This window comes from Lycorma delicatula, chromosome 5, assembly GCF_047948215.1.
Source record: "Lycorma delicatula isolate Av1 chromosome 5, ASM4794821v1, whole genome shotgun sequence".
NCBI lineage: Eukaryota > Metazoa > Arthropoda > Insecta > Hemiptera > Fulgoridae > Lycorma > Lycorma delicatula.
In genome coordinates this window covers 126,454,146-126,467,285 of record NC_134459.1, presented here as the reverse complement: position 1 = coordinate 126,467,285, position 13,140 = coordinate 126,454,146, and the positions used below count along the sequence as shown (strand labels likewise).

The following is a 13,140-nucleotide window of genomic DNA, read 5'->3' as shown; positions in this document are numbered from 1 at the left end:
ACATTTTATATTTGATACAGTTTTATTTCCTGAAACTAAACACTAAAGCTAAAAAAATTCTACCAGAGAAATGTTAAGTAATATAACTAATTAAAATAAGCTACTTCCTCTACTTTTTAGGTCAGGAAATTATAATTTCATCAAATTTATTATTTCATAATCAAATTTTTACATTGGATAAGAGGCTTCTTTCAATTCCAACATTTAATTTAATGTATAAGGTAAGAAAAAATTTTAAGTGAAATCTCATATGATAAATTAAATGTAATAAATTCACTCACCTTGATTCTGTATTTGATGAAATAACAGCTAACTTGTTTATGGGTTTTAGCATTAAATGAGAATTTGCAAACGCTATAACACATTCTACACAATGTTGTAACTTAGAAGGTTCTTCAATAATAATGCGCTGGGCTGGATTGGTATCCAAAACAATTACCAAAAGGCTAGTCTCAACGTCTGAAAATTAAAGTGTACATTAATAATAAATAAAGCTTAACAATTATATTAACATATTTTATTTGTAATAAATATTTTACAGATTTATCTACGCTAAATAGTTACAGGAATAACACAACTAGATGTATGCTCAATAACCACTTGCACAAAGTAAAAATAAAGCACTAAGATCATATTATTATAACAATAAACTAATTCTGATTATGATTGTTTAACGATAAAAATATGCATTTAATTCTTTATTTTTATCATCTGTAAACTGTTCTCAAGTCCATCTAAGTTGTTTACAGAATTTAATTTTTTTAAAAAAGCAGTTGATGTGGAAAACATTTAAAAACAATTTAATTCAGGTGTAACAACTAAAAGAATTTTTATACTACTTTTAACAGCAAACAAGGTTTAACTTTCACTTGGTCATTGTTTTTGAAGTGCTTTACTTACTGGGCTTGCTTTAGTGGCCTAAGATGAAAATAATACAACAAATCCAAAGAGAAAAAAGCCAAGTATAAAAACATTTCCCAGTCAATCCATTAGTGTTCCTTTGAAAACAGTGGTACATGACCAAATACTGTCAAGTAACAGATGACCTATATTCTCCTTTCCTTTATGTTTTCAGATCAATAAATCCCTATTTTCTGTTAAAAATATACCCTAGCCACCGACTATTTCTTTGACAGTTACTTATCATGATTACTTACTTTTAACACAATGCTTTAAAGCTGTAATGGGATCTCAACTTTCTTCAAGATTGTTAATTTTTACATTACTAGCATGTAATATATTTAGGGTGTATGTATGTTTGTTTGTTTGTTGCACCATAGCAACTCAATGACTGAACCGATTTAGATGTATAACCATGTGTTGAAATCCTTATAATACATCCTTACATACATAGCCTACAGACACCCCCAGAGTAATGTAAGGATTCCAACACATGATCATACATCCAAATCGGTTCAGCCATTGAGCTGCTACAGTGGAACGAACAAATATATATGTTTAAATACTTTGAAAATAAATTATAATATACACAAAAACTATAAACAAATTGTTACCTGCACACTCTAATTATCCTATATTAAAAAGCAATGTTTGTCACAGTCATCTAATGGGCTCATTTAAAAATCAAATGCGGATTACAAAAACCGTGCCCAGAAGTTTCCAATTTCAAAAACTACTGGCAAACTCTATTTGAGTCTATGCTAATAAAATAAAACGGCACTTGAATAATTCTTGCATAACAATCACTTGTATGCTAATGTGAAAGTTGATTTCAAAATGAACAGTGACAAAATAAACAAAGCAAGGCAACAGGAAATTTATAGTATGTGGGCATTTTAACCAAGGTAGGATCAATTTGAAGAAGAATCACTTGGTCACCAGTGTAGGGCAAATGCTGCAACTGCCACTGCATAATAGGCATTAAAGCATCAGCCTGAATGGTCATCAGAATTGGGACAGAGTTTTGCTAGCTGGTGAAAGTTACATCGAGCAATGCTTGATGCACTTGGTAGACAGGCCAGACTAAATGAATATACTAAAGTATTGTTGCCCCATATGACTGTGAACATGCATTTGCTATGCAAATTCAACCGCATGTAGTTGATATAATTATAAAACCCACTGCATCTGAAGAAATACCAGAGGGTTACTTTGTCAATATGAAATCAGGGACTGAGGATTTCTTCCACAGTCATGAACACGAGATCATGATCTGTCAAAACAAGTAAGACTGTCACTATATTTAAGGATAGTGCTCATGTCTGTATGTTTGTCTCCCATTCGGAGGCCAAAAGGATTTGTAGCAGCTGAAAAAGGAATGTCAATGTTGATGCATTTTGCAACAGATTTGTTTCTGTAAAGATAGCAATCAAAGAATAATAAAACATTTTACTCACAGATGTAATGTGCAAGTTATTTAACAGATACAAAATGTCACACCTATCAAATTTACTTATTATGGACTTCAAATAATAACAAGATTTTTAATATTGAAAAACTCTTAATTTCTTGATCAACTTCAATTTTGTTCATATGTTAATACACCACAGTAAATAATATGCTTAGGAAACAAGCGTACGAAAACAAAAGATCTAAATGTCAGAAAACAGGTTTACTTTGCAGGAAACACAAGGACAAAGTCCGAGCCACATTATCAGTCCTATAATCAATTAGCTATCAGTCTTTTGAGTTACTGAAACCTGTTTGGATGCTAATCCATTCTGAGGTGATATGGTAGGGTTAAGTTAGACTTTTGTGGAGAGGTTAGAGATAAATTACAGAAATATAGCAATACTAAACACAATCTCATAGAACAATCGGAAAAAGTTATGTTTAAACAATAATATAGTCACATAGAAATAGAATATAATACATGTTCTGTGCTATTCCATGTGTATGATGGACATCACCTTAGGAAGAGCCCATCAGTCATCTTCAATGGTGATTCTGATTATTAAGGTTAGGTTTATGGTTTACTCCACTCTCCACAAAAACTCTAACCTTAACCTTAATGCTAGTCTCTCTCCACAGAATGGATTAACATCTAAACAAGTCATCAAAACTCACAAAACTGATTTTTAATTGACTACAGTACTGATAATGCAGCACAGACTTTGACCTTGTATTGGTCACCCACTGTCCTAACCTCCTTACCAATATTCAGATCTTGTGTTTTTGTGATCCTAAGCATACTTACTAACTATGGTATATTAAAATATGAAAAAAAAATTGAAGGTGATGAGATAATTGCTCAGAAATACCAAAAACTGTAAAAATTAATTAAAATTTTTTTTTATCTACTACCGCCTCTTAATTACAATTCAATTCACAAAATTTCACAGTATCAAAACAGTAATGCAAGTATGATTTACTAAAAGAATTGTACATGAAAGAATTTAATTTATTCAGAAAAAAAGCAATTGTTATCTTCAATTTCAATACAAACTTATAACACATCAGCCTACTTGATCAAATCATTCATTTGTACTTACTAGTAGCCAGACTTTTTACACCCTCACAGCTCATGAAACATTATTTTATACTTAACAACCTTTGGGGACAACCTTATACAATTCTTTAATAAAATAATTCTATTCCATCATAATGGTTAAAAGCAACAATTAATTTATCTTAAAAATAAAAACATTTAAAATTTTTAATTTTACCAGTTTTATTAAGTAATAAATAAATAGGTTAAAAGGTAACTTTTGGTTAAAAACAATAATTATGACAATTATTTTTTATCTGACATGTTAACTACCAAATGAAAATTTTATTGCACATTTAATTTATATAAAAATAAGGTTCGGGTCAGAATAGGGTGGAATGGGATTGCTGTCCCATAGACTAGCTTGACTCCTCAACCTAACTTTGTTGTAATTAAACATGCTGCAAAAGAAACTACCAGAGTTTCACCTTCTATTAAATAACGGGGTAGAAGTATAATTAATTGGGTAAAGCATGAAGCTGTCTAAAAAACAATAACCACACTAGTTCTATAAGGATACTGCTGTCAACAAAAGTGATCAGCAAATTTCAGTTAAAGAACAAGGAATATCAAACTTTCAATCACCGAACTACTGAATTCCTTACTTTTGGCATTATACTGATCAGAATTTGAAAGAATATACAAACTGACGCAGTTAATCGGCGATACTTACGCTCTGCCATTCCATAAACAATATAAGTGATATGAATTTATTTCCGAAAAACTTTCGACAATGAATGTTACATTAAAAAGAGTATGATTAGCAGAAACCGTACTTACTCGCGATAAATGACACACAACTCTTTAAGAGAAACTAAAATAAGATAATTAATAGCAATAACAGTACGGCAACCACAAAAGCGACGCCATCCACACTCACAAACTGCTCACCAATGAACTGTTCAAAGATTTATCTTGAAAGCTATACTCAAACGAGTATCTTAAATGTAGTTTAATATTATATTAGTTTACTAAACTATTTTATTATTTTCTGTTGAGTAGTGTAATGCGTACTGAAGGGTTATAATACTTTCATTATAACATTTAGCGTAGAGTTCTGAATTTGCTTACATCATTAAAATGTATTTTTTTATTTCATCATATTTGTTTAAAATTAAAGGTTGATTGAAAATAATTTGTCATCAAGCTTATTTCTTTTATCAACCTTATGTTGAAAATTCGATTTTTTATACTTAACCATGTTGTTTATTATATGAATGATTTTTTTTTCTAACAGTGTTACTGACATTAACAAAATTCACTTTACTCTGTGTAACTGGATAGGGGATCCCATGTATCAGAATTTGTAAAATTTTAAGCAAAAACTAGCGCCACTAAATGAGTGGTAGAATAAATAAAATGAAACGGCGCAAGCGCAAAAGTAAGTGTAAGTGTACAGATAAGACCACGTTTTAAACCGATGCAGTATAAGTGTTCTGATTTTGTATTTTGAACACTGATCTCTATATAACCACATATCTGAAATAATAAATTTTCTACAACTGTCCGTAAATTTCTACTTGTGTTGCGAAACTGACCGTTCATTTGGTTATATGATTTTTGCTTTAGCCTCAGAAACCACCGTACGGTATTAGTTCAGAGGATGAATTGGATGATATGTATGAATGTAAATGAAGTGTGGTCTTGTACAGTCCCAAGTCGACCATCTACCACCGGGTTGGTCTAGTGGTGAACGCGTCTTCCCAAATCAGCTGATTTGGAAGTCGAGAGTTCCAGCGTTCAAGTCCTAGCAAATACAGTTATTTTTACACGGATTTGAATACTAGATCGTGGATACCGGTGTTCTTTGGTGGTTGGGTTTCAATTAACCACACATCTCAGGAACGGTCGAACTGAGAATGTACAAGACTACACTTCAATTACACTCATACATATCATCCTCATTCATCCTCTAAAGAATTATCTAAACTGTAGTTACCGCAGGCTAAACAGGAAAAAAAGAAGGTCGACCATCTAACCTACTGGGTTGGTTTAATAGTGAACGCGTCTTCGCAAATCAGCTGATTTCTAAGTGAAGGATTCTAATGTTCAAATCCTAGTAGGCAGTTACTTTTTTACCGATTTGAATGCTAGATCGTGGATACCAGTGTTTTCTTTGGTGGTTAGGTTTCAATTAACCACACACCTTAGAAATGGTCAACCTGAGCCTGTACAAGACTACACTTCACTTACATTCATACATATCATTCTCATTCATCCTCTAAGTAATACCTGACGGTGATTCCCGGAGGCTAAATAGGAAAAGAAAAGGTCGACCATCTGGCTTGAGTCAAATAAACATCCCTTGTTTAGGGATGTTTAAAATACATTTCCTGTTTAGCCTCTGGGAATTGCCGTTCAGGTATTACTTCAGAGGATGATATGTATGCATAAATGAAGTGTAGTCTTTTACAGTGTCAGTTCAACCATTCCTGAGATGTGTGGTTAATTCAAAACCCAACCACCAAAGAACACCGGTATCCACGATTCAAATCCGTAACTGCCTTTACTAAGACTTGAACGCTGGAACTCTCGACTTCCAAATCAGCTGATTTGGGAAGACGCGTTCACCACCAACCAACCCGGTGGTTTAAAATAAAGATCCCTACAATCACGATTATAGTCGCGCAAGCTTGCTTACAATGGTTTTATTTAATTTCCAGCCGCTCATTCTGCGGCGTTGGAGTATGCTTCAATATTGAACACTAAATTGTATTTTACGTCATAAGATTCCCTATTCTGTTATATAGAGATCAATGACTAAATTATTTATATTTTCCCCTCCCTAAAATTGTTACTAGATTTTAAAATGTATTCCATCTTTAAGATATCGGAAATGATAAATTAATTAAAGGGAATTAGCAACGAATTTAAAAAATTGATACGAGTTTTCTGGAAACATGACTTATGATTATTAACAGAAATGAGAGTTGACATTAAAATGTATATATAATAAATATCTTTGTACAATAACTAAAATTAGAAGTAACCTAAATAAATAAAAACTAAAAATTCATTCTACAAATATTTTGCAATATGTTAAAGAAAGCTTTAACATATTGCTTTAAATAGCTTTAACATATATATAGCATATTCAACATATAGCTTTAACATATTTTATCTTTAAATAATAGGGTATTTAAAACTACTGAGGAATTTTCACAATGAGACAAATTAATTTCTGCATTTGATTGTTCTTTGAGTTTTTTTTTAATGATAAATTCTTAAACAATAGTAATTCCATTTTCATTCCGTATCATAAATTTTCAGTTACACCGAAAATAAATTTAAAATGGAGAATAGCGACTTCGGAAATAATTTTTTTGGTTATTACTTAGAAATAGGACGAGCGTTCAAAAATTAATAATCTTGGCATATATTGTTTTCACCACGTTGATTGTAAACTTACAAAAATATGTCGCTTTACTGTCTTTGATTTTAAAATGATTATAAAAAAATTACATATTCCCGTAGCGACGAGAGTAATTTTTAAATTTGTATCAATATCCTGTTGTGATTTTAGATTTTATATCGGGTAATTTAATATTTAACGAGGTTAAATTAGACGAGGTAAGCCAGCGTTACACGGATAGAAATTGGATGCGCCGCAGCATTGCAACAATAATTTGTGGTGGGGGTAAACAACTTAGTAGAGATCAAAACCCCGAGTAAACTGACCTTCATTCGTAGTTGTTGTTAATAAGTTTATTAATAGTGTTAGGGTCATAAAGAAATGTTATTTTTTAGTTAACTATTTTAATTGTTTGTAAATTTGATTTATTGCAGTATAAAGATAAAACCCATAAAGTCAGAAAAAACCGATAAAATTGGCGGCGGGGGGAGAGGATTATCAAAAGTCAGACTCTAGCAGTTACTCTCAATATTTGTAATTTTATGAAGAAAGAAGCTGAAGGACAAACAAAAATGTAAAAGAAATTCAGACTCGTACTTCTAAAGCGACCGGTGTATTCGTTAGATTCCTTCAGCAGATTTTAAAGCAACAAGAAGAACACGAAACTGATGGAAATAAATTCAATACTCCTCGTAAAAGAACGTTGAAAAAGTTTCACTTAAGGCATGGAATGCCTCTCTCTGAGGAAAACTTCTGCCATTATTAAAAAACCAAATCGTCCAATTTTATATGTAAATGAAATTCCCACGAGGATTAAGCGTGGACCGTTGGTTCTTCAGAAGAGCCGAAAATCGAGCAATAATAGTAATGCGGGAGAAGGCGGCTTTATCTAAAATACTCAATATTTATGTCGCGTTAAAAATCGGGCGATTGCCATGACAATATGACTTTTAATAATTTTCAAAATAGATTGTCTCAATTGCCTACAGAATCTGTCACCAAGATCTGCAAAGTTATGGACAACGCACCGTATCACAATGTTTAAATAAATCTAGCCCCTAATTCGAATTAAAAAAACAAGACATAATCGACTGGCTCATAAAAACAAAATACTATTTTCACATGAAATGTTTAAACCTGAATTGTACAAGCTGATAAAACTACATAAACCGCGATTAAAACGTACAAAATAGATTCTTTGTTTGCTGAAAAAAAAAAAACATACTATTCACAGTTGTCAGATTACCACCTTATTATCAACCCGACTTAAATGTAATTGAGAATGTCTGGGTATGTGTTAAAAATTAATTGCCCAAAAGAATGTAAAATTCAATTAAGAAGACACAATAGAATTGGCAAAAGAAAAATCTATAGAAATAAATGTAAACTTCAGGAAGGCAGTTTGTAAAACTGTGAGAAAAATTATTTAATACTTGAACCGATGTTAGACCTAATTCCCGAGGATTTAACTGTAAAATTACACAAATTGATTTCAGTTCTATACACGACAATAATGTCGAAGAGGAGGAGATACTGGGTGGAGTTATATTATGTGTAGGTAATGAGTTAATTTAGTGAGTAGAGAAAAAATCCTCCTCTATGAATCATGAGACCTTGCCGTTAATGAGGGGGCTTGAGTGCTCAGGGATACAGAGTAGCTGGACCGAAGGTGCAACCATATCAGAGAGGTATCTGTTGAGAGCCAGACTAAGAAATGATTCCTGAAAGAGGGCAGCAGCTCTTTCAGTAGTTGTTAAGGGCATGAGTCAGAATGACTTAAACGGCCATATCAACATAACTCAGTCCTCTGAGTACTGCGCAGCTGAAAGCAATGGAAAACTACAGCTGCTCTTTTTCCAAGAAAATGTGGCTCTCTGCATTTTCATATAGCAATGATGGAGGCGCCTTCCTTGGTAAAATATTCCGAAGGTAAGCTCGTCCCCCGTTCGGATCGCTGGGTGGGGACTACTAAGGAAGGGGTCACCAGAAAATTAAAAAATAACATTCTATGAGTCGGAGCGTGGAATGTTAGAAGTTTAAAAAAGGTTGGTAGGCTAGAAAATTTATAAAGGGAGATGGATAGGATAAATGCGGATGTAGTAGGAATTAGTGAGGTTCAGTCAGAAGAGGAAGGAGACTTTTGGTCAGGTGATTTTAGAATAATTAACTCAGCTTCAAATAATGGGCAGGCAGGAGTAGGTTTCATAATGAACAAGAAGATAGGGATGAGAATAGAGTATTTCAAAACACATAGCGATAGAATCATTGTAATAAGGATAAAATCAAAACCTAAACCGAAAACGATTGTTAACGTCTATATGCCTACAAGCGCCCATGATGATGATGAGTTAAGAGTGTGTATACGAAGAGATTGATGAAGCAATTAAACACGTAAAAGGAGATGAAAATTTAATAATAGTTGGAGATTGGAATGCAAGCGTTGGAAAAGGAAGGAAGGAAATATAGTTGGTGAATACAGGCTGGGCAAAAGGAATGAAACAGGGGACCGACTTAGAGTTTTGCACGAAGTATAATTTAGTAATTGCCAACACCCAATTTAAAAATCATAATAGAAGAATATACACTTGGAAAAAGCCAGGCGATACTGCAAGGTATCAGATAGATTATATCATGGTTAAGCAAAGATTTAGAAATCAACTCGTTGACTGCAAAACTTACCCTGGAGCAGACATTTGGTGATAATGAAATGTAGATTGGGGTTTAAAAGCCTGAAGAAAAGGTGTCACATGAATCGGTGGAATTTAGAGAAGCTTGAGGAAGAGGAGGTAAAAAAGATTTTTGAGGAGGACATCGCAAGAGGTCTGAGTAAAAAAGATACGGTAGAAAATGTAGAAGAAGAATGGGAGAATGTCAAAAAGGAAATTCTTAAATCAGCAGAAGCAAACTTAGGCGGAATAAAGAGAACTGGCAGAAAACCTTGGGTTTCAGACGATATATTGCAGCTGATGGATGAACGTAGAAAATATAAGAATGCTAGTGATGAAGAAAGTAAAAGGAACTATCAGCAATTAAGAAATGCTATAAACAGGAAGTGCAAACTGGCGAAAGAAGAGTGGATTAAAGAAAAGTGTTCAGAAGTGGAAAGAGAAATGAACATTGGTAAAATAGACGGAGCATACAGGAAAGTTAAGGAAAATTTTAGGGTACATAAATTAAAATCTAATAACGTGTTAAACAAAGATGGTACACCAATATATAATACGAAAGGTAAAGTTGATAGATGGGTGGAATATATTGAAGAATTATACGGAGGAAATGAATTAGAAAATGGTGTTATAGAGGAAGAAGAGGAAGTTGAGGAGGATGAAATGGGAGAAACAATACTGAGATCTGAATTTAAGAGAGCATTAAAAGATTTAAATGGCAGAAAGGCTCCTGGAATAGACGGAATACCTGTAAAATTACTGCGCAGTGCAGGTGAGGAAGCGATTGATAGATTATACAAACTGGTGTGTAATATTTATGAAAAAGGGGAATTTCCGTCAGACTTCAAAAAAAGTGTTATAGTCATGATAACAAAGAAAGCAGGGGCAGATAAATGTGAAGAATGCAGAACAATTAGTTTAACTAGTCATGCATCAAAAATCTTAACTAGAATTCTATACAGAAGAATTGAGAGGAGAGTGGAAGAAGTGTTGGGAAAAGACCGATTTGGTTTCAGGAAAAGTATAGGGACAAGGGAAGCAATTTTAGGCCTCAGATTAATAGTAGAAGGAAGATTAAAGAAAAACAAACCAACCGACTTTGCGTTTATAGACCTAGAAAAGGCATTCGATAACGTAGACTGGAATAAAATGTTCAGCATTTTAAAAAAATTAGGGTTCAAATACAGAGATAGAAGAACAATTGCTAACATTTACAGGAACCAAACAGAAACAGTAATAATTGAAGAACAAGAAAGAAGCCGTAATAAGAAAGGGACCGACAAGGATGTTCCCTATCTCCGTTACTTTTTAATCTTTACATGGAACTAGCAGTTAATGATGTTAAAGAACAATTTAGATTCCGAGTAACAGTACAAGGTGAAAAGATAAAGATGATACGATTTGCTGATGATATAGTAATTCTAGCAGAGAGTAAAAAGGATTTAGAAGAAACAATGAATGGCATAGATGAAGTTCTACGCAAGAACTATCGCATGAAAATAAACAAGAACAAAACAAAAGTAATGAAATGTAGTAGAAAGAACAAAGATGGACAACTGAATCTGAAAATAGGAGGAGAAAAGATTATGGAGGTAGAAGAATTTTGTTATTTGGGAAGCAGATTTACTAAAGATGGACGAAGCAGGAGCGATATAAAATGCTGAATAGCACAAGCGAAACGAGCCTTCAGTAAGAAATATAATTTGTTTACATCAAAAATTAATTTAAATGTCAGGAAAAGATTTTTGAAAGTATATGTTTGGAGTGTCGTTTTATAAGGAAATGAAACTTGGACAATCGGAATATCTGAGAAGAAAAGATTAGAAGGTTTTGAAATGTGGTGCTATAGGACAATGTTAAAAATCAGATGGATGGATAAAGTGACAAATGAAGAGGTATTGCGGCAAATAGATGAAGAAAGAAGCATTTGGAAAAATATAGTTAAAAGAAGAGACAGACTTATAGGCCACATACTAAGGCATCCTGGAAGTCGCTTTAATATTGGAAGGACAGGTAGAAGGGAAAAATTGTGTAGGCAGACCATGTTTGGAATATGTAAAGCAAATTGTTAGGGATGTAGGATGTAGAGGGTATACTGAAATGAAACGACTAGCACTAGATAGGGAATCTTGGAGAGCTGCATCAAACCAGTCAAATGACTGAAGACAATAAAAAAGGAGAAAAAATATTTATAAAACTAATATGGAAATAGTGTAATATAATATTACACATTATAATAATGTGATTAACTGTGGAACTACGGTAATTGGTTGGTTTTTTAATAAATACGATTTTTACATTAAAATTAGCATCATAATCATAATATCTTTTAACGATTTTTTTTTTTTTATTATTTCGCTGACAAATTAGATTTTATTGACATCAAATTAGTTAAGATTTACGAGATGATTTATAGCGTATGTTTTGTTTAATATGTTTTATTTGCGTACAGCGTTGTTAATTGTGTACGTTGTATGGTTATGATTGGTAGAAATAAAAATAATCATTAATTAATGTCACTATCTACGATCATATAGTTAAATATAAAACTAAAACCATGACAAGATCAAAGACAAGCTTTGTTTTACTGAAGTAGATTTAAAATTAGTTACGTAATTGTAATATATTACTGACATAAGAACTTTGGCGAAGGCGAAATTATGAAGCAGTGTTGCTAAACTACGATTGCAGATGAAGGTTTGCTCCCTGTATTCCTATCTGCAAACAGAAACTCTCTTTGTTACTGGATCTAGAGAACTAATAGTTCACACAGCTCATATGACCCATTCGCCAAACAAACTACTAACGGAAACGTTATTTACCTTACCTAAACTAATTATGTAATTAACTATGAGTTCTTTTTATGTACTAATTTCAATGAAATTTGTGACGAGATCAGTTATTGATAGATTGTAATGGAACGTTTACCTAATTAAATTACAAAAAAGTGAAATTAAATGAAACTTCGTACGATATCAGCAGACATAACACGCTTGCTAACCTCGTCTAATTTTAAAGTAATAGAGCATACTTTTATATTTACAAGCAGAGTGATGAAAACAAAAATGTATCCCAAGATTGATTTTGAATGTGCGTCATCTTTCTAAGTAATTAACAATTTATTTTTAATGGAATTTATTTTAGATTGAAATTATGTAAATTAACGTAAAAAAATCTGATTTTTTTTTTCTTCAAAAACAAACAAAAAATTAAGATTGAATCCTAGTATCTATTGTTCTCTGTATTAAAAAACTGATTTTTTTTGTTTATACAGTTTAATTTGAATTATAAAAAAAAAATTACTTACCCGAGTCTAAGCTAGCTTTCACTCATTGGTATCTTCAGAACTACCGCTGGGAGCGTTGAGCGTAATGGTGCCATTAGATTAGAAATAAGTTGAATTGAGTCTTAAAATACCTTTGTTGTTAAAATGTGTTCAAAGAGATATATCATAACTCATACCTTTATGTGTGTGACTTAAATTTTGATTTAAAATGTTTTTATATATTTTTAATGCTTAAAAATTTGTCTAGTCTCTATCCTTTATTGTTAATGTGGTAAAACTTTCACATTGATGTTTATGCATGTATAAATTAGTTTAATGAGATGATTGGAAAAAGTGGATTTAGTTTGAAGCAAAAGCTTTTATACATCATTAAACCTAGATTTTGTTT

The 13,140-nt window shown here is 32.3% G+C and overlaps 1 protein-coding gene across 3 annotated transcripts in view; it reads right to left on the bottom strand.

The window, feature by feature from the left end:
• Tfb4 (transcription factor B4) overlaps nt 1-12,255 on the bottom strand; it is a 50,566-nt gene extending 38,311 nt beyond the window's left edge. The window contains exons 1-2 of one of the 3 annotated variants that reach the window (XM_075367014.1): nt 12,101-12,255; nt 282-459 (exon numbers count right to left, since the gene is read on the bottom strand). In XM_075367014.1, the coding sequence (XP_075223129.1) occupies nt 282-334 (53 nt within the window). In that variant the 5' untranslated portion in view covers nt 335-459; nt 12,101-12,255. Of the gene's footprint in view, nt 1-281; nt 460-4,121; nt 4,337-12,100 lie in introns of those variants that run through there. The other 2 variants (XM_075367013.1, XM_075367012.1) reach the window with 2 other exon arrangements.
• Nucleotides 12,256-13,140: the final 885 nt, after the last annotated feature.